We start from the raw sequence: 24,125 nt of genomic DNA, 5'->3' as shown, positions 1-24,125 counted from the left end.
ATGGCCACCATACTGCGCTTTGCAGACGGGAAATATGCTTGAAACATTGATAAACACAAGTACTTGTGAGACTAACTAGCCCACAGTCCTCGCGTCTCCCCTAGATTCTTTTTAAATAACAGAACTATGTATTTTGTTCTTCAGTTTTGTGAGGTAAATGAGAGCTTTAATATTTATTTTTTGCAATATCTCTGTTACATTGTCATATACTGGGAAACAGACTTCTGGTGGTGGCCATGGTGTGAGTGGTCACACACAGGGCAGCTCCTGCTTGAAGGCACAGAAAAGAGCTATTTTTGCCCGATTATTGGGTGAAATATTGATGAAAAAGTGTAGGTGAAGGGTCGGAGGAGTAGTTTCCCCCAGGTGTGGTATGTCTGCTGGGTACCAAACCTGGCAGAAGAAGGTGAGAGACCTGGCCAAAGAGTTGGAGGAAACCTATGCTGTAGCAGCCAGTGTAAGGATGGCTGCGGGGGAAAGGCTGGTACAAGGTGGAAGGCCCCAGTTGGAGCAGTCGATGGCTTTTATTAAGGAGGAGTTCCACCAGCAGAGGAAGGAAATGTGGGAGGATCGCAGGAAGGCTGTTGAAGGAGCTGTGGCACCACTGAAGAGTCTGATGGAACAGATGAAGAAGTGTTTAGAGGTGCAGGGGTCGCAGATTCAGGAGCTCGAAGGAGTAATCTCGGACCACAGCAATTGTGTGGTGGCTCTGGAGATGGAGGTGGGGCTCCTAGGAGACCTTTGTAAAACATTGAGGACAACGGTGGAGGAGCAGGAGAATACCTCAAGAAGGTAGAACCTGTGAATAATGGGCTTTCTGGAAGGAGTGGAAGGTGTGAGTGCCACTAGGTACGTCTCGAAGATGCTGGCGGGGCTGGTGGTGGAAGGTGTGTTGGATAAGGCCCCTGAAGTGGACTGAGCGCATAGGTCCCTGAGACAGAAGCCTAGAGCTGGAGAGCTGCCATGGGCGGTGATTGTGAGACTCCACAAATTTACGGAGAAAGAGAAGATTTTGCGTCGGGTCAGGGAGAAGCATACCTGTGACTGGGAGGGGAATAAGGTCCGAATTTATCAGGATCAGAGCCGAGGTGGCGAAGCGTCGGGCAGGATTCAACAAGTCCAACGCGGTGCTGTACTGCCGGCGGATCAGGTTTGGGGTGCGCTGCCCGGCGAAATTATGGGTGAAGTTCGGAGTCCGGGAGTATTATTTTGAGACCCCAGAAGCGGCCGAAGACTTCATTAAGGAGCATAAACTGGGGGAGATCGGAGTGGACAATGCTTGGGAACCGGGGTGCTGGCACTTCGTAATGGTTGGGAGCATGTTTGAAATGGGGCAGTGATTGGGGGATTTTCGGCCCCTCTGGTTTGGAGGGAGTCCTTTTTGCGGGTTTGCTGTTTACTGTTGACATTGTAAGGGGTTGTAGGGGTGACAGGCTTATGTGGAGATGGATGTTCCCATCCCCCCCATCTGTTTTATGGGGCTGTTTGTGTTTAGCATTTGTTTGTTCGCTTTTGGAGGAAACGGCCTGGAGTTCAGGAGAAGTCTTTGTTTGGATGGGGAATCATTGAATCATAGAATTTACAGTGCAGGAGGAGACCATTCGGCCTGAGTCTGCACCTGCCCTTGGGAAGAGCATCCTACTTAAGCCCACGCCTCCACCTTATACCTCTAACCCAGTAACCCCACCAAACCTTTTTGGACACGAAGGGCAATTTATCATGGCCAATCCACCTAACCTGCACATCTTTGGACTGTGGGAGGAAACCGGAGCACCCGGAGGAAACCCACGCAGACACGGGGAGAACGTGCAAACTCCACACAGACAGTGACCCAAACCGGGAATCGAACCTGGAGCTGTGGAACAATTGTGCTAACCACTGTGCTATCGTGCCCCCCTGAAGGGGGAAGGGGAAGGTCAGCAGGGAGCTGCCTTCCTTGTGCTGAGGACTGTGGAGGGGGAAGGAGAGGTCATTGAGAGGTGCCTTTGAGCAGGGACTGCCACGCTCGCAAGTAAAGCTGGTGAACGGAGTGAGGTGGGGGGGGGGAGGCTGCGATGGGTGGGGATGGGGGGTGGGGGGTGCGGGGCTTGTTGTGACGTGGCAGGGAGTGAGAGATTACATGGTCAGGGGCCGATAAGGGGGCCATCTGGGTTGGGCTAGGTACAGGGTAGAATTAAAGGGGCGGGAGTTAAGTGGGGAAGATGACGGATGGTGGGGGGGGATAATGTGGAACGCCCGGGGATTGAATGGGCCGGTTAAAAGGTGTTTGGTGGTCACGCACCTCAGGAGTTTGAAAACTGGGGTGGTCTTTCTGCAGGAGACATACCTCCGTGTGAAGGACCAGGTTAGGTTAAGGAAGGGATGGGTCGGGCAGGTTTTTCACTCGGGGTTTGATTTGAAATCGAGGGGAGTGGCGATTTTAATGAGCAAAAAAATGGGATTCGCGAGTTCGAAGGAGGTGAGGGATCCAGGTGGGAGATATGTGATTGTGAGTGAGGTATTGGAAGGGGCACCGATGGTGTTGGTAAATGTGTATGCCCCAAATTGGAATGATGTGGGTTTTATGAGGGGGTTGCTGGCAGCAGTTGATCATGGGAGGCGATTTTAACTGTGTCCTAGAGCCGAGGGTGGATAGGTTGAGCCCCAGGTCGAGGGGTAGGGTACGAATAGCAAGGGGGCAGGGTGGGTTTATGGAGAGGATGGGTATGGTGGATCTATGGCACTTTCAGAACCCAGGGGGAAGGGAGTATTCCTTCTTTCCTCACGTCTGTAAGGTACATTTGAGGATTGGTTACTTTATAGTGAGTCGGGAGATTTTGGTTGGGGTGAAGGGGTAAGAGTATGCGGGGATAGTTATCTCGGACCATACACCCCACTGGCTGGCGATTCGGTTTAGAACGGGACGAGAGCAGAGGCTGGGGTGGAGGTTTGATTCGGAGTTGTTGGTGGATGGAGGTTTTTGTGATAGGGTGCGGGCGACGATTAAGGAGTATGTGGAGTTGAATCAGAATGGGGAGGTATTGGCGGGCATTTTTTGGGAAGCACTGAAGGCAGTGATCCGAGGGAAAATTATTTTATTTAAGGCTCGTGCGGATAGGGAAAGTAGGGAGGAACATGACCGTCTAGTGAGCGAGATAGTGGAGCTGGACAGGTAGTATTTGAGGGTGCCCACCATGGAGGGAGTGGCGAGGAGGAAAAAGTTGCAGGGGCAATTTGACCGGCTGACAACCGGGAGGGCGATAGGGCAACTGCGTAGGGCAAAAGAGGTGCAATATGAGTATGGGGAGATGGCAAGCCGCATGCTGGCGCACCATCTGCAGAGGCAGGCCGCGTCCATGGAAATATTGAAGATACGGTCTAGGGCTGGGGATGTGGTGTTGGAACCGGGGAAGATAAATGAGGCGTTTAGGGATGACTGCCAGTGACTTTACGAGGCGGACCTGGGAGGAGAGGAGGGGGACCTTGCGTGCTTTCTGGACGAGTTGGAATTTCCCCAGGTGGAGGAAGCAAAGAGGCAGGTGTTGGAGGAGCCCCTGGGACTGAGGGAGGTGCTGGATAGAATCAGTGGTATGAAGCCGGGGAAGGCCCCTGGGCCGGATGGGTACCCGGTAAAAGTTTATAAGGAATTTGCAACGGACCTGGCACCACATCTGTTGGGGGCGTTTGATGAAGCACTGGCGAAGGGGGAGCTGCTGGAGACGAGGACGCAGGCAGTAATCACGCTAATCCCGAAAAAGGGGAATGTCCCGGTGGAATGTGGGTCGTATAGACCCATATCACTATTGAACACAGATATGAAAGTATTGGCTAAATTGTTGGCAGGGAGGATGGAGGATTGTTTCCGGGGGGTGGTTGCAGAAGATCAAACAGGCTTCGTGAAGAGCAGGCAGCTCTCGAGTAATATAAGACGATTGTCAAATGTAGTGCTGAGCCTGTCAGGGGCTTTGGTACCGGAGGTGGTGGTGTCCATGGACTCGGAGAAGGCATTTGAACGGGTGGAGTGGCAGTACTTGTTTGAGGTTTTGGGGAAGTTAGGGTTTGGGCTGAGATTTGTGGCATGGTAGCGGTTGCAGTATGTGGCACCAAAGGTGAGTATGAGGACGAATGATATGAGTTTGTGGAGCTTTGACTTACACGGGGGTACGAGGTAGGAGTGCCCGCTGTCGCCGTTACTGCTTGCGCTGGCCATAGAGCCACTGACGATGGCTCTCAGGAGGTCGATGGAGTGGCAGGGGATTATGAGGGGACGGGGGGGGGGGGGGGGGTGGCAGCGGGTATCGCTCTATGTTGATGACCTCTTGCTGTAGTTTCGGATCCTGCTGGGGAGGTTTGGAGGGTTCTCGGGGTACAAACTGAATGTAGGGAAAAGCAAGGTTTTCCCGGTGAATGAGCTAGGACAATGGGCTAATTTAGGAGGGATGCCATTTATGGTAGCGAGGGATAGGTTTAGGTATTTGTTGATTCAGGTAGGGAGGGAATGGACGGGCTCCATAAGTGGAACTTAACGAAGCTGGTGGAGGAAGCCAGGGAGGATCTTAAGAGGTGGGATACACTGTGGGGAGGATCCAAGAGGTAAAAATGACTGTTCTGCCGAGGTTCTTGTTTATTTTCCAGGCTCTTCTGATCGTTATACCAAAGGCCTTTTTTTCGGAAATTAGACACGATAATTTCTGACTTTGTATGGCGGGAAGGATGCAAGGGTGGGAAGGACCCTGCTACAGAGGCAGCATCGGGGTTGGCATTGCCGAACCTGCTTCATTATTATTGGGCGAATGTGGGTAAAGTGCGGCGATGGTGGGAAGGAGAAGGGGTAGAGTCGGTTAGGATGGAGGAGGAATCTTGTAAGGGGTCTAGTTTGAGGGCTATGGTGACGGCACCATTGCCAATGGCTCCGAGTAGGTATTCAGGGAGCCCGGTGGTGCAGTCCACGGTGAAGATATGGAATCAGTTGAGGAGGCATTTCAGGGTGGAAGGGATGTCTGTGTTAACGCCGCTGTGCGAGAATCATGGGTTTGATTTGGGGGGGATGGATAGTATGTACAGAAGGTGGAGGGAAGTGGGGCTGGCCAAGGTGAGGGATTTGTATTTGGAAGAAGGGTTCGCCAGTCTGGAGGAGCTAAGCGACAGGGTAGAGGGGTAGTGAATTCAGGTATCTGCAGGTTAGGGACTTTGCACGAAAGGTCTGGAAGGGGTTCCCTAGGTTGCCAGGATACACCCTCCTGGAGTGACTGCTGTTTCTGGATGTGAAAGGGGAGGGAAGAATTGGGGATATATACAAGTGGCTGGGGGAGCAGGGAGGCGGGCGGATGATGAAGATCAAGGAGAAATGGGAAGTGGAGTTGGGAGGGGAGATCAATTGGGGAATATGGAGTGAGGCACTGCGAAGGGTAAAGGGGACCTCCTCTTGTGTAAGGATGAGCCTGATACAGTTTAAGGTGGTGCACAGGGTCCATATGACTCGGGTGAGAATGAGTGGGTTCTTTCAGGGGGTAGCAGATGATTGTGAGAGGGGTGGGCCGGAGTCAGCGAATCACGCGCACATGTTTTGGGGTTGCGAACAATTGGGAAGATTCTGGGCGGGGGGTGTTCACCGTCTTAGCCAGGATAGTGGAGGAGGAGGTGGACCCGGACCCATTGGTGGCGGTATTTGGAGTATCAGCAAAGCCGGAGCTCCTGGAGAGGGGGAAGGCCGATGTCGTGGCCTTCGCCTCTCTGATTGCACAATGGCGAATGTTACTTGAGTGGCGGTCGGCAATGCCATCGGGGGTCGGGCTTGATTGGGTGGGGAATGTTTGTGTCCGTGTGCGACTTCCTGCGGTTGGAAAATACAAAGTATGAGTTAAGGGGCTCTGCAGGGGGGCTTGAGAAAAGGTGGGGGATGTTTGTGACCGTGTTTGAGGAGCTGTTCATTGCGGGTGTGGAGGTGGGTGAAAAAGGGAAAATATTTGTACAGACTGTAAAGTTGATTACTGGGAAGTTTGATTCCTGGGGTGTTTATTTGTGTAACCTGTTTTGATACATGTTTGTAATAAAATACATTAAAAAAAATATATACTGGGAAACAGTATAGTTTAATTGAATTGGGAACAGAAAGACCACAATGGTCAAACATCATTCAAGGAGGTGTGACAGCAAGTAGTGGTTGAAATGGTGACGAACAGGGAGCTAGGAGAATAGGAAGTTGTACAAGGCAAATAAAATAAGTGGTTTACGGTTGGCTGTTGTATTTCAAAAGTAGCATATGCAATTGGAAGATTGTAAATAAATGAGGGAAAATAGTGTAAGTTAACTTTAGAGTGGCACAGTGGTTAGGAGTACTGCCTCACATCGCCAAGGATCTGGATTTTCTGGCCTTGGGTAACTGTCTGTGTGGAGTTTGTGTGTTCTCCCCGTGTCTGCATGGGTTTCCTCAGTGTGCTCCAGTTTCTCCCCCTAGTCCAAAGATGTGCAAGTCAGATGGATTGGCCGTGCTAAATTGCCCCTTGTGTCCAAAGGTTAGATGGGGTTACGGGGATAGGTCGGGGAGTGGGCCTAGGTAGAGTGCTCTTTTAGAGAATTGGTGCAGACTCGATGGGCCAAATGGCCTCCTTCTGCACTATAGCGATTCTGAAGTACAGCGATTTACCTCATGCCTTTTCTTCGCTCAACTCAGGACCTTTTCCTTGACGTGAACCTTGTGAAAGCAAATTATAGCTGCCCTTGGCGGCTCGTTTGCCTTTGGCTTGGGCCTGAGCGACCAATGAGCCCTGTCCAGCTCATTTCAGGAGGGTTCCTCTCCCTCTCCCAACTACTCTGCCAGCATCTTTGCGAAGTACTCAGTCGGCCTCAGGCCCTCTACCCCCTCAGGTAGGCCCACAATTCGTAAATTCTGCCACCTCGACCTGTTCTCCAGGTCCTCCATCTTGGCTCTGAGCCCTTTGTGTTAGCCTCCGCCACCCTCTACAGTTCCTCACCCATCGAGGTAAACTGCTCACTGCTGCGACAAAGCTTCCTCCACCCCCTTCAACTTCTCTGCTTGTTCCCGTAATTGGGTTGATGTCTTCGACCGCCTTCACGGGGGCAATCACCTCCTCCCACTCCTTCATCGCAGCCATCAACTCCTATCGCAGCACATCCATGTGCTTGGCGAACTGCCTCTCGAATTCTCCAGCCAGAAACTCAGTCAGAATTTTCACTGTGTGAGAGGCGACCCAGCCTCCACCAGCTTTCCTGCTGCCGGGCTGACCTGTTCATTCGACGGCAAACTTTCACTCGCCCCCTTCTTCCCAGAGGCTTATTTCTGGGTCTTAGACATTCCCCACCTTCCTTATGCCTTCCTGCACTAGCTTGTTCAAAAACCGGGCATTAAACTCCAAAAACCAGAGCCTCGAGCAGGAGCTACCCAATGTGCGACTTCCACTTACATGCAGCCACCGCAAGTCCCAAAAGCACACATTGAATGCATTTCTCTTCCTTTTTATTTCTATTTCTTTCACACCCCTAATGTTATGTCTGAACACCCACTTTACAATAATCCTTTGTACTTAGTCAGTCACAATATTTCCTCCAATTTCTAATTACCACAACATTACAACCCCATTCTTTACTTGTTACGGGTGGGATTTTCCAGTGGTGGAGGCAGCTTTCCATTGGCCGCCAGCAGGATCTTCTGGTCTCGCCAATGTCTACGGTGTTCTGCTCGGCTCGCCCTCCGCCGCCACCGGGACACTCGCTGCGGGATGCCGACTGCGGGATGCCGACTTCAACGGGACTGGAAGATCCCGCTGGGGTAGGAGAGGCCAGCAAATCCCATCCTATGGGCGACATTCTCCGACCCCCCCACCGGGTCGGAGAATCGTCAGGGGCTGGCGTGAATCCCGCCCCCGCTGGTTGCCGAAGTCTCCGGCACCGGAGATTCGGCGGGGGCGGGAATCGCGCCGTGCCGGTTGGCGGGCCCCCCCGCTTGATTCTCCGGCCCGGATGGGTCGAAGTCCCGCCGATAAATTGCCTGTCCCACCGGCGTAAATTAAATCACCTACCTTACCGGCGGGACAAGGCGGCGTGGGCGGGCTCCGGGGTCCTGGGGGGGGGCGCGGGGCGATCTGGCCCCAGGGGGTGCCCCCACGGTGCCCTGGCCCGCGATCGGGGCCCATCGATCCGCGGGCGGGCCTGTGCCGTGGGGGCACTCTTTCCCTTCCGCCTCCGCCACGGTCTCCACCATGGTGGAGGTGGAAGAGACTCCCTCCACTGCGCATGCGTGGGAAACTGTCAGCGGCCGCTGACGCTCCCGCGCATGCGCCGCCCGGAGATGTCATTTCCGCGCCAGCTGGCGGGGCAACAAAGGCCGTTTCCGCCAGCTGGCGGGGCGGAAATTCCTCTGGCGTCGGCCTAGTCCCTCAATGTTGGGGCTCGGCCCCCAAAGATGCGGAGCATTCCGTACCTTTGGGGCGGTGCGATGCCCGTCTGATTGGCGCCGTTTTGGGCGCCAGTCGGCGGACATCGCTCCGTTTCCGGAGAATTTCGCCCAAAGTCTCTTCCACTTCGCGTTCTTTTAAGTGTCCTCTATTGCCTGGGAACCGAATGCACAATATTACAATGGGGCTGAACAACAAATCACTTTCATGTGCTGACATTTTGCCAAATTTAATAATGAATCAGTCTGTACTCCGTCTTATTCTGGAGTTGATGGGATTATTGCTGTATGTTCCATTCACCTTTGTATGTTTGTTCAGTTGCAGAGTTAATGGCCATATCACAGAAACATCAGCATCATCCTTTAACTTCAGCAGCGTCAGACAGCATGTGGAGCCAATCAGTTTTCTTCTTACTTGTGTCCTGGACCAAACCAATTGAGTCACTAATAAGAGGGATACCGTCACAGCCCCCACCAAAGGTTAGTACAGAAATGGGTCAAAATTCCCCATTTATCATGGAAAGGGTGCTTAATTTTAATATAACTTGCGAGTGGTCCTTTTACTGGGGCTACATGTGGAGGGGGCTGGCCTTGCCCAATGGCTGGCAAATTGCAGCAAAGGTTTTTAGTGGAAAACCTATTTATGGTTTAATATCTTGTAAAAAGGTGCAAGGAGATGTTTTACCTTTCATGCATGTTCTGATTCTGCTTTATTTGCAAACTTGTCCTTTTAAGATTCAGCAATGATAGTATAAGAGGACGGCCTTGAACTAATTTAGCAAACCCCTATTCCATTTCAAACTCCCCCATTTCTCCTGGAAGACCTGAAATACTCACTTTGTTCCTCTCTCCACAGGTGCTGTCAGACCTGCTAAGTATTCCCAGTGCTTTCTGTTTTTATTTCAAGAAAGCTATATGCTTGACAGTAAAATCATTGGTAGCACTGAAGTAATGAACAGTTCCCCTGCCCAATTTTGTATTGGCTGTTTTCAGAACTTTATTTGTTATAGATTTTGATGTGTTTTCACATCATGTGTTATGGATACACCCTAATTTCTTAAGCATCCTCATAGTAGTATCTTCTTAATTGTAACATGAAATGGCATATGCGGGGGGGTTGGGGAGGGTGAATAGCATTCAGATGGGAAGTGAGACTTGCCCAGACCCCGCCTGACATGGGGTTGTTCATCTGAGCACTTTGAATATTTTTTTTCTTGGTTACACCTTGCCCCTGCTTTTGGCACCATACCATTGCCCTTCAGTTTGGGAGAAAGAACAATCAGGCTGCTGAACCGTGTAGGCACCATCCATGTTTCTATGACAGAATAGAAAACACTTACTTGAGGGTTTGGTAACATTCAACTCTAAGCAACCTCTTGCAGTTCAGTTTTTCTATGCAATTCCTGATCAAAGCATCATGTTTTTTTGCAAACTATAAGTAACTGGAGGCAGCAAGACAACGTTAATTCCTTTTTGTGTTAGGTTTTTAGTGGTAAACCTATTTATGGTTTAATATCTTGTAAAAAAGCGCAAGGGGATGTTTTACCTTTCATGCATGTTCTGATTCAGCTTTATTTGCAAACTAGTTGTCCTTTTAAGATTCAGCAATGATAGTACAAACTGAAAGCAGCTTTCTTGTAGAAGGTCTAGCCCAGAAACAATAATCCATTCATTTGTTGTTATATATTCTCCAGAAGCATTCCAAAAAATTGCTAGATATTGTTGAAATATGATTCAAGTGATGAGTTTAGTACTTAATCTAATGTAGGGAATATTATGCAGCGGAACTGAAGTTAAGTATTTGAATGGTCTGTGTCCCTTATGTAAGCAATAAAATTCAATTCTAAGCAGTCATTTTCATACTTCAGTGCTGACAAGTGATGTGCCCGGGTAATTTAGCGGATAATAATAAAGTCAGGCGAAGGGGAAATCAAAATCCAAAGAACAATTGGAAAAACAAGTTGTCAGTATTTTGATACTTTAAAGAAATAAAGGAAAATTAAACTGTAAATTGGAATGTATTAAAAACACTGGGTTGTGCTTCATGTGCCCGCGCCAGAAGTGTTTTGAGCAGAAGGGGTGGGGCACCTAAAATTAGGTGGGTGATCATACACCAACTTCCCACTCACCTCCATATTATGGAGGGGGGGGGGGGTCAAAATCGGCACCCTGGCCAACATAATAATAACCTTTTATTGTCACAAGTATGACGTTACTGTGAAAAGCCCCTAGTCACCACATTCCAGCGCCTGTTCGGGTAAGCTGGTATGGGAATTGAACCCACGCTGCTGGCCTTGTTCTGCATCGCAAACGAGCTGTCTAGCCCACTGAGCTAAACCATATTGAAATAAGTAATCAAGGGTCAACTAGATTTGTTATCAAGCTAATTGACTCTGGTAATATGCTATCTACAGCATAAAATGTTTGGTGTGGGCAGCTAGGCAGGAGCAGGCAGCATGAATCCGCCCCCCCCCCCGCCTCTTCTCACGATCTTGGACTAACTCGCTCCAGGGGCCCATGGGCCTTCCTTCCTTCCTCTCCTGCAATCCTGGCCTCAGATGTACTCTTGCCGCTGCTGGGACTCGTGTAGCTAAGACTGTGTTTTCCTGACTTGTACACCTTGCAATTGCTGCACTTTTTGGGAGCACAGAGTTGCAGAATCAACCTTTTACATGATCAGGTCCAAGGATCTGAGTCCTCACTGGGAAGCATACATAATGCTGCAGGAGCTGGTGCTAGTATTGGTATTTAGCTCACGGTTCCTGTTAGCTGCCACAGTAACGTTGCATCTTATATTTTTAATAGCACCGAAATGTGGAAGAAACTGCAGGTCCTTCACCCTTCAACCTGACTTTTCAGAAATGCGCTGAGGTGAGTTTTCTCTTTCAACCGTGGTGTCTTCTGTACCATCGTAAAAGCTGTTGAAGCTAAGAGCAATTATATTTGCCATCTTCTGTCTTTAAACATCCGAATGATTGACATGCGCACACATCTACATTGGGAGGAGAATGAATGAGTTTATTTAAGGAGACTGCCTAACCTCCAACTAGAACTGTGTTAAACAAGTTAATATTTGAGAGGTTGTTATCGTAGTCAATGAAGAAAATGTAACCCATGAATATTGCTTGACAAATATTGGTGAATATATGCTATTTCCCATACGATATGTTTGAACAGAACATTGGAAATATAAAATAGAAACTAAAGCAGTGGAAATCGGGGGCTGAATTCTCTGAGCCTCCGCGCCGAAATCGCGTTCGGCGCAGGGCGGAGAATGGCCGTCAACCCTGAAATCGGGACCAGCGCCGCTCCTGCGATTCTCTCGCGCGCGATCTACCCACCGCAGGTAGTGGGCCATTGACAGAGGCCCCCCCCTCCCTCGGCGATTCTCCACGCAAAACTGGGCGAGTTCCCGACAGCGTGGTTTTAACCACCTATCGGCTGCCGGGAACGTCGTGTGGCAGCTGCAGACTCAGTCCGCGGCTGCCCTGATGGGGGGCGGGGGGATCGATCACCGGGGTGGGCCTCATGGACGGCCAGGGGGGCAATCGTGTGTCACGGACCCACGGGCATGCACGATCTCTGGGGGGGGGGGGGGGGGGGGGGCTACATTTCTGGTGCTGCTCCGCAGTCTGAGTCCGGCATGTCCCATGAGGCGGCCGCTGCAGGCCGCCGCCGTGCGCACGTGCGTTCTCCCGACGGAAGTGCGGGCCTTAAGGAAAGTCCAGAGTGAAATGCCAGTGCTTTTACGCTGGCATGGGGACATAGCCCCATTATTGGAGAATCCAGCACAAGGTCTGTCAGAACTTGGAGAATGAGGCTTTGCCACTCAAATCGAAGTTTCGATTATATCCTTACCTGTGCTGAGTCAACAGATGAGGTGCTGCCGTTGACTTTAAACCCTCTAAATTACCAAAGGAAGAATTGTGATTGGCTCCCAATGATCTCAATCCAGTGACTGCTGCTGCTTGAAGACATTGGAAAGAGTACAGAGGTGATTCACAAGAGTGATCCCAGGGATAAAGAACTGTAGCTATGAGGATGGATTGGAGAGGTTGGGACCGAAAGCGGAGAGAAGACCCGATGGAGTTCTTTAAGATCCTGAGGGGTAAGGACAGGGTAAATAGTGAGAAACTGTGACCACTTAAGAGAGCATCAAGACCCAGAGGGCACAGATTCAAAATAATTGTCACAAGGAGTAAAAGTGATGTGAAGAATCATGTTTTTCACCCAGACGGTGGTTGGAGTCTGGAATAAACTACCTGAGAGGGTGGTGGAGGCAGGTTCGGTTGAGGTATTTCAAAAGGAATTGGGTTGCTATCTGAAAAGAAAGAATGTGCAAGGTTATGGGGTAAGGCAGGGGAGTAGGACTTGGGAGAATGCTTTCAGAGGGCCAGTGCAGAGCGATGGGCCGAATGGCCTCCTGCCCTGTAAAGGTTCTGTGATTTGAAAAGCGTGTTATATTTACAAGATTTATAGCTAATTCAGAAAGCATTTCCCAAAAAGTTTGTAAGAAATCTCTTGCCTCTTCCAGAGTTTTTGTTGGACTGTTTTCATGAAGGTGTTGGGAAAAATATGCGTGTAAGAGGGAAGTCAGATTCTGGTTATAAACAACATAGACCCAGGTAGGAGAGGTGCATTAATGTGGCATTCCTTTAGCAGAATAGAGCAATACAACATGAGCTTTCTCTCCCAAGCTGCCACAGTACAGCGGAACAGTACTTCAAGGACACATAGAGGAAGAAAATAGAACAAAATATGAAGAATCTTTATGCAGTATTATGTTGCTGGTACTGGAACTTAAAAAAAACAACTGACATGGCATAAGTTTAGATTTGTTTTGTTAACATGACGATCTTCCATTTGCAGTGATGAATCATTGGCCAATTGTGCCCTCTAGTGTGCTCACTGCCTCTTTGCACACCTTGGAGTTTTACAAGAGACAGATTATTGACGAGAAACTTGTCGTTGTTCCTCTCCCCGCCCCCTGAGGAACATGACTTATTCTGAAAACAGGCGTACGGTCGGCGAAGTGACTGGCCTGCGGCCTAAGCAAAATATCAGGCCTCCTTTAAATGTTGCCAAGGGTATTCCACTGAAGCTAGCAAATTGGGTAGGGTGCAGATTGAGGATTGATTATATCCTTTGCAGAACTGCCAGGTTGGATTCGGGGAGTGGAGGAGAGGGATGAATCCAACTGGGTGAAAGGGGGGGGGCCCAAATTTTGTTGGTGGGCCCAGGAGGTGCACTTACCTTAGCAGCACTTGCTCACCACGATGAACCAATAGGGGACGTTGGTTATAAATGGCTCGGGTGACTTCATAGCTAATGACTGAATGGTGTTTCACAACGTCGGCCATCTTGATTCATCGTTTGACTACAGTCGGCCTTTATTGCCATTTGACTCGGAAGCACAGACTTCATTGATCCTAGTTTTATTTTAATTTTTAAATCCAAAATATGTGTGCTATAATAAAAACAAAAAATGCTGACACAAGGTCCAGCAACCGTGTTGGAGCAGGAAAAACAGCGCTAATGGTCCAGGTCGATGACCTTTCATTAGAACTGGGAGAATTGAGAAACATAATTGTTTTTGAGCAGCAGAAAAAGGTGAAGGGCGGGAAAAGGAACAAAGGGGAACGTTGCTGAAATATCAGCTCATTTGGCTAGACAGTTAACATGTGTTTCAGAATAACGCTTAGGGGTTTCGAACCCCTTCTTTAAATGCTGCCAGTGGGCCAAGGGTGCTCCACTGAAGCAGATCTGTTAGGTGGGGCTGAGGGAGTGCAGGTGAGTGGGGTGGGTGGAGGAGAGGGGTGAATCAGAGTGGGTGAACGAGGGTTAGCTGAGGTAACTTTGGGGCTGCCCCTTAGTAAAATTGCTGCACAAACTGTGGATTGGCAACACATGAAAAATCGAGGATCCTACCTGCAGAAGAAGAATATCTCCTCAGAGAGATGGTATTGTCCTCACTTTACAAATAGATGGCTTTTATGCATGGTGTTGAAAGTGCTGGGGCTGAATTTTACATGCCCCCGCCGGGTGAGTTTCTTGTCAGAGATGGTGGGGGAGCGGGCGGGGGTGGGGGAGGTAGCAGGTAAAATGGGGTGGGTGCCCATCCCCACTACCTTCTGCCCACCCACAAGCTCATCCCCATAATATGGGGGATGGGGGGAGGGAAGGGTTGTGAACAGGCACTGGCATTGCAGCCCACTCGCCATCTTTAACTGCACAATTAAGGGTTAATTGGGCTTGTTATCAAACCATTTGAACCTGATAATAACTGCGCGCACCATAAACGTTTGGTGTGGGCAGCCAGGCGGGAGTGGGAAGCCTGATTTTCAAACCTAAATGTTAAACGGGCGAGAAGGAAGGACGGGTTTGTTCTTCAATGGCTGCCTTTTGCCTATCGTAGGTTGACACCCACTTCCTCCCTACCCACTCCTTCCTTTAAACCCACCCGCAGGCCCCACCCTCCCCACTCCCTTCACCCACTGCCCCTCTCTGTAGCCTACCCAAACCCTCCCAGCCCGACACCCTGCTATGGAGATTCCAAGCTCTTGCGGTCCTCTCATCACCAGCAGTCCCAGAAGCAACCACCAAGACTTCCCTGCCACCGCTGGGACTGATGGACTTCTGGCCCATCGGATTGACCAACAGCTCCAGGGGCCAGGACGTTGAGCGCCCCTCATCAATCATCCCCGCTGCATGGCAGTCCTGCCTGGAACCAACGTGGTTTCCTGAGTGGGGAGGGGGCGCACTGTCCATATCTTGTACTATTCAGCCCCTAGTAATTTCGAAGTTCAGTGGGATGGTTAAGTTTGTTGGTGTACTACAATATATTGACAGCAGATGGTGCATTAATCCTCTGTATTGAACTACACTGTTAAATTACAGTAACGATTCCAAACACTGGGTGGCACATCATTTATTGTTATTTATGTCTAAAAACCTACAAGTAGGAGCGGGATTAGGCCATTTGTCCCCTCGAGCCTGTTCTCCCATTCAATCGAGGCTGATCAGATTTGGTTTCAATTTTACTTTCCTGTCTATCCACTATAACCTTTGACTCGATTGTAAATCAAGAATCTACCTAACGTAGCCCTGAATACGTTCACTGCTCTCTGGGGAAGAGAATTTCTCAGACTAACGACCCTCTGAGGGAAAACATTTCTCATCTCGCTTAATGGGCGCAATTTAATTTGTAAGAAATTACAGCCGTACTGGACGGGATTAGCACCAGCAATGACCTCGCGATCTAATGGCACTTTGTCGCATTATTGGCCCCTGGCGAGAACCCCCCCCCCCCCCTCCACCCCCCTACGGTCCCCCACGTCCCCAGGCAGCATTTAGCATCATTTCCTACATTGAGGAGCTCCGGCAAGTGGAGTTCTTCAAATGGCGCCCACAGCTCTCTACCATTGCCCCCCCCCCTCCCCCCACCCAATGCAACCCCCCAAACACCTCAACTCACCTATAACAGGATCCCCGAAGCCCCCCTACACCTCACCTCAATCTCATAAGGGCAGGGCGTCCCTGTTCCCAATCCCCGACACTGGGAAAATGGCAGCCTGGCACCCTGGTAGTGTCTTTGCTAGCCTGGTAGTGCCACCCGGGCGCACCCAGGTAACAGTGCCAGGATGCCACCACGGGGCCTCTGATCACCTGGGTGACGCCCCACTCCCAAGTTCCACCTGAGTGCTAGATGGCATCCGGTTGCGATCTCCTCGGCCAGGCCGGTAGATGCCAGTTGGCCGCCCGATCCAGCGTCGACATAATTATGTCGGCTTTTAACCTCACTTAACCATGTGAGTCTGGGTGCTGCCCATTGTAGGCAGGATCCAGATCGCGATGTCTGACGTAACAACTGTCAGGAATCCTGGGAGATGCCTCTCCTGGGATCTACCGGCTGTGTCCCATTCCAATTCTGGCAGGACGCGGTCGGGAAAATGCACCCAATATATAAGTTCTACTTCTAGAATAATACAAAATTTATCACAGCTGGAGTTGGTGCTGCCTCTTTAACTTGAGAAATATTTTCCAATTGAATTTTCCAGCCTAGTCCTTCCTTTAAATTGGTCCTTTTGACATTCATTCGATTCCTTTTTAGATGATATTGGATTAGATGTTCATTGATGCGGCCTTGGTTTTACAAAAGTAAAACAGGAGTCTTTGTGTTACAATATGGTGGGCTGCATGTTCACACCCGTGCTGCACTAGAAGTGTATCACTCGCCATATTGATAAAGGCTTCAGAGGGTTTAGCTCAGTTGGCTGGACAGCTGGTTCATGATGCAGCGTGAGGTTAACAGCATGGGTTCAATCCATGTAACTGGTTGAAGTTATTCATGAAGGTGCTGCCTTCGCAATCTTGCCCCTCGCCACCAGTCAGCTCTCCCCCTCAAAGGACATGGTCATCTGGAACTATGATGACTTTACAGTTTAAATATACAAATCAAACTCGTATAATAATGCACTCCTCTCTTTCACAGGTGACTGGAAAAAATGAATCCCAGATGGTGACTGTGAAACTAATATTAAGCAGTATGGCTGTGCAGTCTGCATTTAACATTTCTCAGCTCACTATCCGAGATAATATTAGTGGTCTAAGCATTCTGAGTAACATGGGAAGAGAAACTGAAATAGGATTCCAGACATACACCAAAGAATCTCTTCAAGGTATAATGCTCCTAGGTGCTTGTATATAATACAGTAAGTCATACTACAAGCTCGTAGATAAAATTGTACTAAAATATCGTGGACATTTATTAGTATTTTATTATAAGTATAGCATTGAAACATCGTGGATATGTATTCTACATTGTGTTTTATAAATTGCTCAATTAACCTGTTAAAGTGCTTCTGTACTTTGCTATTTTGTAGTATCTCAGTAACTCTTTTAACTGATGAATCAACTGCCTTAGAAAATCCATAGTATGAAGGTTGCACTCTGGCCAGTTTAATGCAAACTACCTGCTTTTGACGGGCTCAGTGAGTAATTGTGCTGGTTATGTTCATCCTATTTGAGGTTTGTAGCTGCCTTTCCTCACAGAATGAAGCTTCATGGGCTGCGAGCATTGTCGGTAAGACCAGTATTTATTGCTCATCCCTAATTGCCCTTGAAAAGGGTAGTGGTGAGCCGCCTCCTTGAACCACTGCCACCCGAGCGGTGTAGATACACGCACAGTGCTTTGCAGCTTTTTGAGGTAATTTCCTCATTTAACTGTGACTTGCCAGGCCATTTTAGAGGGCATTGAAGAATCAAACAGAATGCTGTGGTTCTGGAGTCACACATAGGCCGGACTGGGTAAGGAAGGCAGGATTCCTTCCGTGATGGAATTTCAAATTGTGTCTTCTGGATTATTATTCCAGGCCTCTGGATTACTAGTCCCACCATAACCATTATTGTGCCAAAACTATTTGCGTCAATAGTGGCGTATGTACATGCAGGGATAAAAGATTTGGCTGTGAAGCTGCCCATGATCAAACAGTCTGACAAGACTCACCGTCTAGGTTGCCAGTTGAGCAGTGGGCAGCAGGGTAAAGCATTAAAGGCTAATGGGAAAGAAAGATAATCGGGAGAGAAAATAATTTTCCTTGTTATTGTTTGACAAGATCCTTCCTCATTAATAATCAACAGAATTATTTAATCAGAAATATTTCATTTCATTTTGACGTTTGAAATCTTCTGTGGAATGTGATATTATGGGTGGGATTTTCCGCACCCCCTGTGCTGCGTTTTGTGGCTGCCATGGCGGCCCACCATTGGCTGGTGATGGGATCTTCTGTTTCTACTTGCTGTCAACAGCGTTTCCCGTCCACACCCTCCGCCGCCAGGGTACAGGGTGGGGCGGGGGCTAGAAGGCACCACCAGCAGGAATGGACAGAAAATCCCACCCTATACTTTAGAGACCATTGTGAGAATGGATGCAAGGTTGAAGCAAAATAAATTACACTCAAGTACCTTTCTAGATGCTTGTGTTTCAATATCAATTTCATCTTCTGTTTGGCAGCTGGTGAATACTATGTAATAAGTTATACTGCAGAATTAAATGCCGGAGAGTCCCAGGATTGGAGGATTATTTCATTACCTGCCTACCTCAACTTTGGCAATGTATCACAGGTATTCTGCTTAAAGATTCATTCATCTGCTACCTGCTTGGTAAATAAAGTTCTTGATCTCGACTCTGTTAGTAGATCTTGTTGGTCCTTTCCGACAAGACAGATAAGTAGGTCTGAGAGATAACCACTTTAAGACATTGACATGGTGATTTACTGATGAGCTTTGCCCTAGGCAGTGGTTTATTCCATAACGTGGCAAATCTGGGGCATGCGTGAAAGGTTATTTATTAAATTAAAGTTCAATTTGTTTCTGGTTTTGTACTGAATACCTTTTTAACTCTATACTAACCCATTTGTTCAATTATTTTAGAAACTTGCATGGTTGTCTTCATTATTTTTTTGGTGTGAATAACTCGAGCTCCTATAGTGTGGCCATAAGCTTAATGTTCCAATACCTGTAACCAGCTTTGGGGTCCTCCATTGAACACTTCATACTGCACTGCCTTTGGACATTGCGTTTTGTTTTGGGGATCTAGGTATATCACTAGGTGTAGGTAGCTAACTCATTCACCTTTAGATCCTTCTCACTCAAAGTTGTAATGTCCTCTACTCAAGAACTATATCATAGACAAACTCATCAAATTTGTCATGGATCTGTTGTGAGTACAGGAGTGAGGAGGTCATGTCGAACTTGTATAAGATGCTGGTTAGGCCTTATCTGGAGTACTGCATCGAGTTCTGGGTGCCATACGTGAGGAAGGATGTGAAGGCTTTGGAGAGAGTTCAGAGGAGATTCACAAGAATGATTCCAGGGATAAATAACTGTAGTTATGAGGATAGATTGGAGAGGTTGGGACTGTTTTCCTTGGAGAAAGGAAGGTTGAGAGGACACATGATCAGGCTCTCAGCCTCTCAGGCTGAGAGGTACTCAAGATCATGAGCAGTCTGGACAGCGTAAATAATGAGCAACTGTACCCTCTCAGATCACCAAGAGCTAGAGGACACAGATTGAAACTAATTGGCAAAAGGGGTAGAAGTGATGTGAGGAAAAGTTTGTCACTCAGAGGGTGGTTAGAATCTAGAGTGAACTTCCCGAGAGGGTGGTAGAGGCAGTTTCAATCGAGGTATTCAACAGGGAATCGGCTTACTCTCTGAAAAGAGAGAAAGTGCAAGACTACGGGGATAAGGCAGGGATGTGGGTCTAGGTAGAATGCTCTTTCAGGGAGCTAGCGCAAATTTGATAGGCTGAATGGCCTCCTTCTGCACTATGGAGATTCTGAGATAGTGATGATCGTCCTCTTGAGAAAATAAATTCCTCCTGACTTCAAATTTATTTTTTTACTTTACCATTCTTTTGACAAAACATAAATTTCTTTACCCGTCAGTCTGGCCTCAATAAAAGTCGAGATGGATTTGCAGGTATAGCATTAGTTATTTTATTTGACTTGCAAGCCTGACTCAATTCACAGCGGTACAAAACACATCTTGCTTTCTGTACCTCCAAAATCAAGTGAGCCTGTAGGACAAAGGAATCTCTACTGATACACACAAATGGCATCAAGTTTCACATACACGATTCCCATAGGTCATCCTATACCCCTCCTGACCTGGCCATACATCCTAATTGGCTCACTTCCAATCCCTTCCTCTGGCCCCCTATTACCCAGCATCCTTTTCTCCTCCTTTGGTGGACACACCTACTCCTTGCTTTGCCATGCGTTCTGAAATCCTTTGTCTGTGAACTCACCAAAATGAGACTGGCCTATCTCTACATTACAGTAACTAATATCTCTAAAACAATTATTTTATATCACATTCGTCACCTTTCCTTTTAGCAATATTATTTAAATCAGCTACATTCAATGTTTTATCATTGTAAAGAGCTCAATCATACCACCTCCCACAGTCTTTTGTTTCCTCAAACCAAATAATCTTAAATATTTTCCAGAATTAAACTGAATAACAAAGAAACCTAAATTTAGGTCTCATTCTTGTATTTTCTGCCTTCCTCTCTAGAGCTTCAATACCCATCAAGGACCAAATCTTATAGCAAATGAAACCAAACAGAAATCATATTAATGCAAAAATGGTGCTGTCGGTGTTTAATTTTATTAATGAGGCAATGCTTTTACAAACCCCACCTACTTTTTCTAGTATCGCCACCTTATTTCTTATTTCATGCACGGACCTTATACCGGATTGGCAATTACCATGGTTAATTATTGTATATTACCTGATCTTGTCTGCAACTGTTGTTGAATCTCACCAAACCGTAACTGAAGATCAATAAAATCTGTAATATATCTCTTAGGATGCCCCTGTTCGGATCGCACCCCTGGTGGCAGACTTTGCACTGGCTAAGGAAGCAGTTATTCGGGTAAGTTGATCATGATTTGCAGTCTTGACTTCAATGAGTTGAAATTCTGTTGTTTAGAAGTTATGCTTGACTGCAGTGACTGTATATTTACATAAGAACATAAGAACTAGGAACAGGAGTAGGCCATCTGGCCCCTCGAGCCTGCTCCGCCATTTAATGAGATCATGGCTGATCTTTGTGGACTCAGCTCCACTCTCCGGCCTGTACACCATATCCCCGAATCCCTTTATTCTTTAGAAAGGCATCTATCTTTTTCTTAAAAACGTTTAAAGAAGGAGCCTCAACTGCTTCACTGGGCAAGGAATTCCAGAGATTCACAATCCTTTGGGTGAGGAAGTTCCTCCTACACTCCGTCCTAAATTTACCTCCCCTTATTTTGAGGGTATGCCCCCTAGTTCTGCTTTCCCCGACCAGTGGAAACAACCTGCCCGCATCTATCCTATCTATTCCCTTCATAATTTTATATGTCTCAATAAGATCCCCCCGCATCCTTCTAAACTCCAATGAGTACAGTCCCAGTCTACTCAACCTCTCGTCATAATCTAATCCCCTCAACTCTGGGATCAACCGACTGAATCTTCTCTGCACTCCCTCCAGTGCCAATATGTCCTTTCTCAGGTCAGGAGACCAAAACTGAACACAATACTCCAGATGCGGCCTCACCAGCACCCTATACAATTGCAGCATAACCTCACTAGTCTTGAACTCCATCCCTCTAGCAATGAAAGACAAAACTCGATTAGCCTTCTTAATCACCTGTTGCACCTGCACACCAACTTTTTGCGACTCGTGCACCAGCACACCCAGGTCCCTCTGCACAGCAGCATTTTTTAACATCTTACCGTTTAAATAATAATCCATTCTGCTGTTATTCCTCCCAAAATGGATAGCCTCACACTTGGCAACATTGAATTCCATCTGCCAGACCCTAGCCCATTCACCTAACCTATCCAAATCCTTCTGCAGACCTCCGGTATCCTCTGCCCTTTTTGCTTTACCACTCATCTTAGTGTTGTCTGCAAACTTTGACACATTGCACTTGGTCCCCAACTCCAAATCGTCTATGTAAATTGTGAACAAGTTGGCATATTTGGCAATGTTGATGCTGATATACAGGTCTGCAAAATCTGAACATTGCACAATCTGTCAATGTAATCAAATTAATTTAAGTATGGGAATTAAGTAACAGAATGGGTGAGTGCATTATTATTTACCCTCTGCGGAAGAATATATCACCCATCCCTGACTGGCTGAATGAAAGTCTCCTCTTTGTTAGCTTTATGAGTCTCACGTAAAATTAATTTGAGGACTGCCAACCCCGCCGTAATAGCTGTGTTGCACTGACTTGATTGATTGATTGATTTGATTTATTGTCACATGTACCAAAGTACAGTGAAAGGTATTTTTTCTGCGGCCGAGGGAACGTACACAGTACGTACATTGGGTGGAACATTGGGTGGAACATTGGATGGAATTCGATCATCCTCCCCCAAGACATGTTTGATGGCGGGTGGATTTAATAGGGCCGCGAGTAGCTGGTGGGGTCTGGGCCACCTTCCCACCTCTGTCCTGATTGAGCCCAGGGCAGAAAGGCCCTTGGATGCCCCGCCACCGTAAGTGGGTCAAAGGTCAAATCCTGTCAGGGTCGCTTATATGTTTCTGGGGGAGGGGTTAGGGTGGAGTCCCTTGTTCAAAGGCACTCGCTGCCTGATCAAAGAAACTGGCATTTGGAAGTGTGGGGCCAGCTGAGAGTTCCCCCCCCCCCCTTTGTTTACTGCTGAACCCCACCCCACCTCTCCCACAACCCCCATTCTGCGCTCACTTACCTGTGACTTGGGTCTCCTGGCGGTCCCGGGCCCAGGTGTATCTGAGCTTTACAGAGCTGCCGGGGGAAGGGGGGGGGGGGGGATTTACACCCTGAGGTCCCTGACTGCTGCTCCAATTAAGTGCCTAATTGGCACTTCGTTCGATGGGCCTCTCTGAAAGGAGGCGACAAGGAGCTCTAGCTGGCTCTCTAGCCAGCAGGTATGACCCCCATCGCTTCCCTTAAATACCACCCTGTAAAGGTGACAGTATGGCTCAGAACCTGGTGTAGGAGGGAATACTTTTCGAAGTTTAAGACAGAGGAGATGGAGCTGACTTTGCTTCTGTTGTATTTTGCAAATTACTTTGGGTGCGATCGCCATGGTACCTTGGTGAATTGCTACCGTGCATCTGCTCTCACCCTTCATCGGTGGTGGAGGGAGAGAATGTTTGTGGAAGGGGCAACCACCAAGTGGGCTTCTTTGTCCTGGGTGGTGTCCAGCCTCTTGAGTGTTGCTGAAGCTGCACTCATCCAGGCAAGTTGGGAGATTCCATTCCACTCCTGACTTGAGCCTTGCAGATGGGGAGTCAGGAGGTGAGCTACTTGCTGTAGGATTCCTGGCCTTTGCCCTTCTCTGGTAGCCACAGTATTTAGATAGCTAGTCCAGTTCAGTTCCTGATCAATGGTAAGCTCCAGGATGTTGATAGTGGGGGTTTAAGCGATAGTAATGCTATTGATGTCAAGGGGTGATGGTTTTCACATACAAGCTTGACTTTGGTTTTCTTGGTTGCAAATGTTCAGTTCTGTCCAGCCCCTCATGTTGGTTGCCTAATTTAAATAAAGCATGGTTGAATTTTTATCTTTAGCCCCTAAGATGCTCCAGTGGTTCAAAGAACACTTATTTGCCACCACCAGTTTGGCGCCAGCTAAGTATTGGTGTAAGTGTGGAACACATACTCTGGTCACACTGCCAGGAGTTTGGGAGGACTATTGGAGCTTTGTGCACATACACACGTATGAAGCATGAATGACCACCTCCTGTGTTGCCATTGTGCTGTTAAGTGAAAACAGCTGGCAGTGAGGTGTGTTGAATAAAAATGGCTGCCTGACCTGGGTATAGAGGGGCATGTTTTTACTTCATTCAGGATAGAGCCATGTAGAGCATAACGGTAGCACAAGTGACTAGCACTGTGGCTTCACAGAGCCAGGGTCCCATGTTCGATTCCCCGCTGGGTCACTGTCTGTGCGGAGTTTGCACGTTCTCCCCGTGTCTGCGTGGGTTTCCTCCAGGTGCTCCGGTTTCCTCCCACAGTCCAAAGACGTGCAAGTTAGGTGGATTGGCCATGATATATTTCCCTTTGTGACCAAAAAAATAAAGGTTTGGAGGGGTTATTACAGGGATAGGGTGGAAGTGAGGGCTTAAATGGGTCGGTGCAGACTCGATGGGCCGAATGGCCTCCTTCTGCACTGTATGTTCTATGTATGTCTATG

The 24,125-nt window shown here is 48.1% G+C and overlaps 1 protein-coding gene across 2 annotated transcripts in view; it reads left to right on the top strand.

Moving 5' to 3' along the window:
• LOC140408391 (limbin-like) overlaps positions 1 to 24,125 on the top strand; it is a 217,202-nt gene that overhangs the window by 2,134 nt on the left and 190,943 nt on the right. For both annotated transcript variants that reach the window (XM_072495516.1, XM_072495515.1), the window contains exons 3-7: positions 8,712 to 8,872; positions 11,198 to 11,263; positions 16,884 to 17,070; positions 18,405 to 18,514; positions 20,765 to 20,830. In XM_072495516.1, coding sequence (XP_072351617.1) covers positions 8,712 to 8,872; positions 11,198 to 11,263; positions 16,884 to 17,070; positions 18,405 to 18,514; positions 20,765 to 20,830 — 590 coding nt within the window. The remainder of the gene's footprint in view (positions 1 to 8,711; positions 8,873 to 11,197; positions 11,264 to 16,883; positions 17,071 to 18,404; positions 18,515 to 20,764; positions 20,831 to 24,125) is intronic.

This window comes from Scyliorhinus torazame, chromosome 3, assembly GCF_047496885.1.
Source record: "Scyliorhinus torazame isolate Kashiwa2021f chromosome 3, sScyTor2.1, whole genome shotgun sequence".
NCBI classification, from domain to species: domain Eukaryota; kingdom Metazoa; phylum Chordata; class Chondrichthyes; order Carcharhiniformes; family Scyliorhinidae; genus Scyliorhinus; species Scyliorhinus torazame.
The sequence above is the reverse complement of the archived record's forward strand: the minus strand, read 5'-3'. Positions and strand labels throughout refer to the sequence as shown.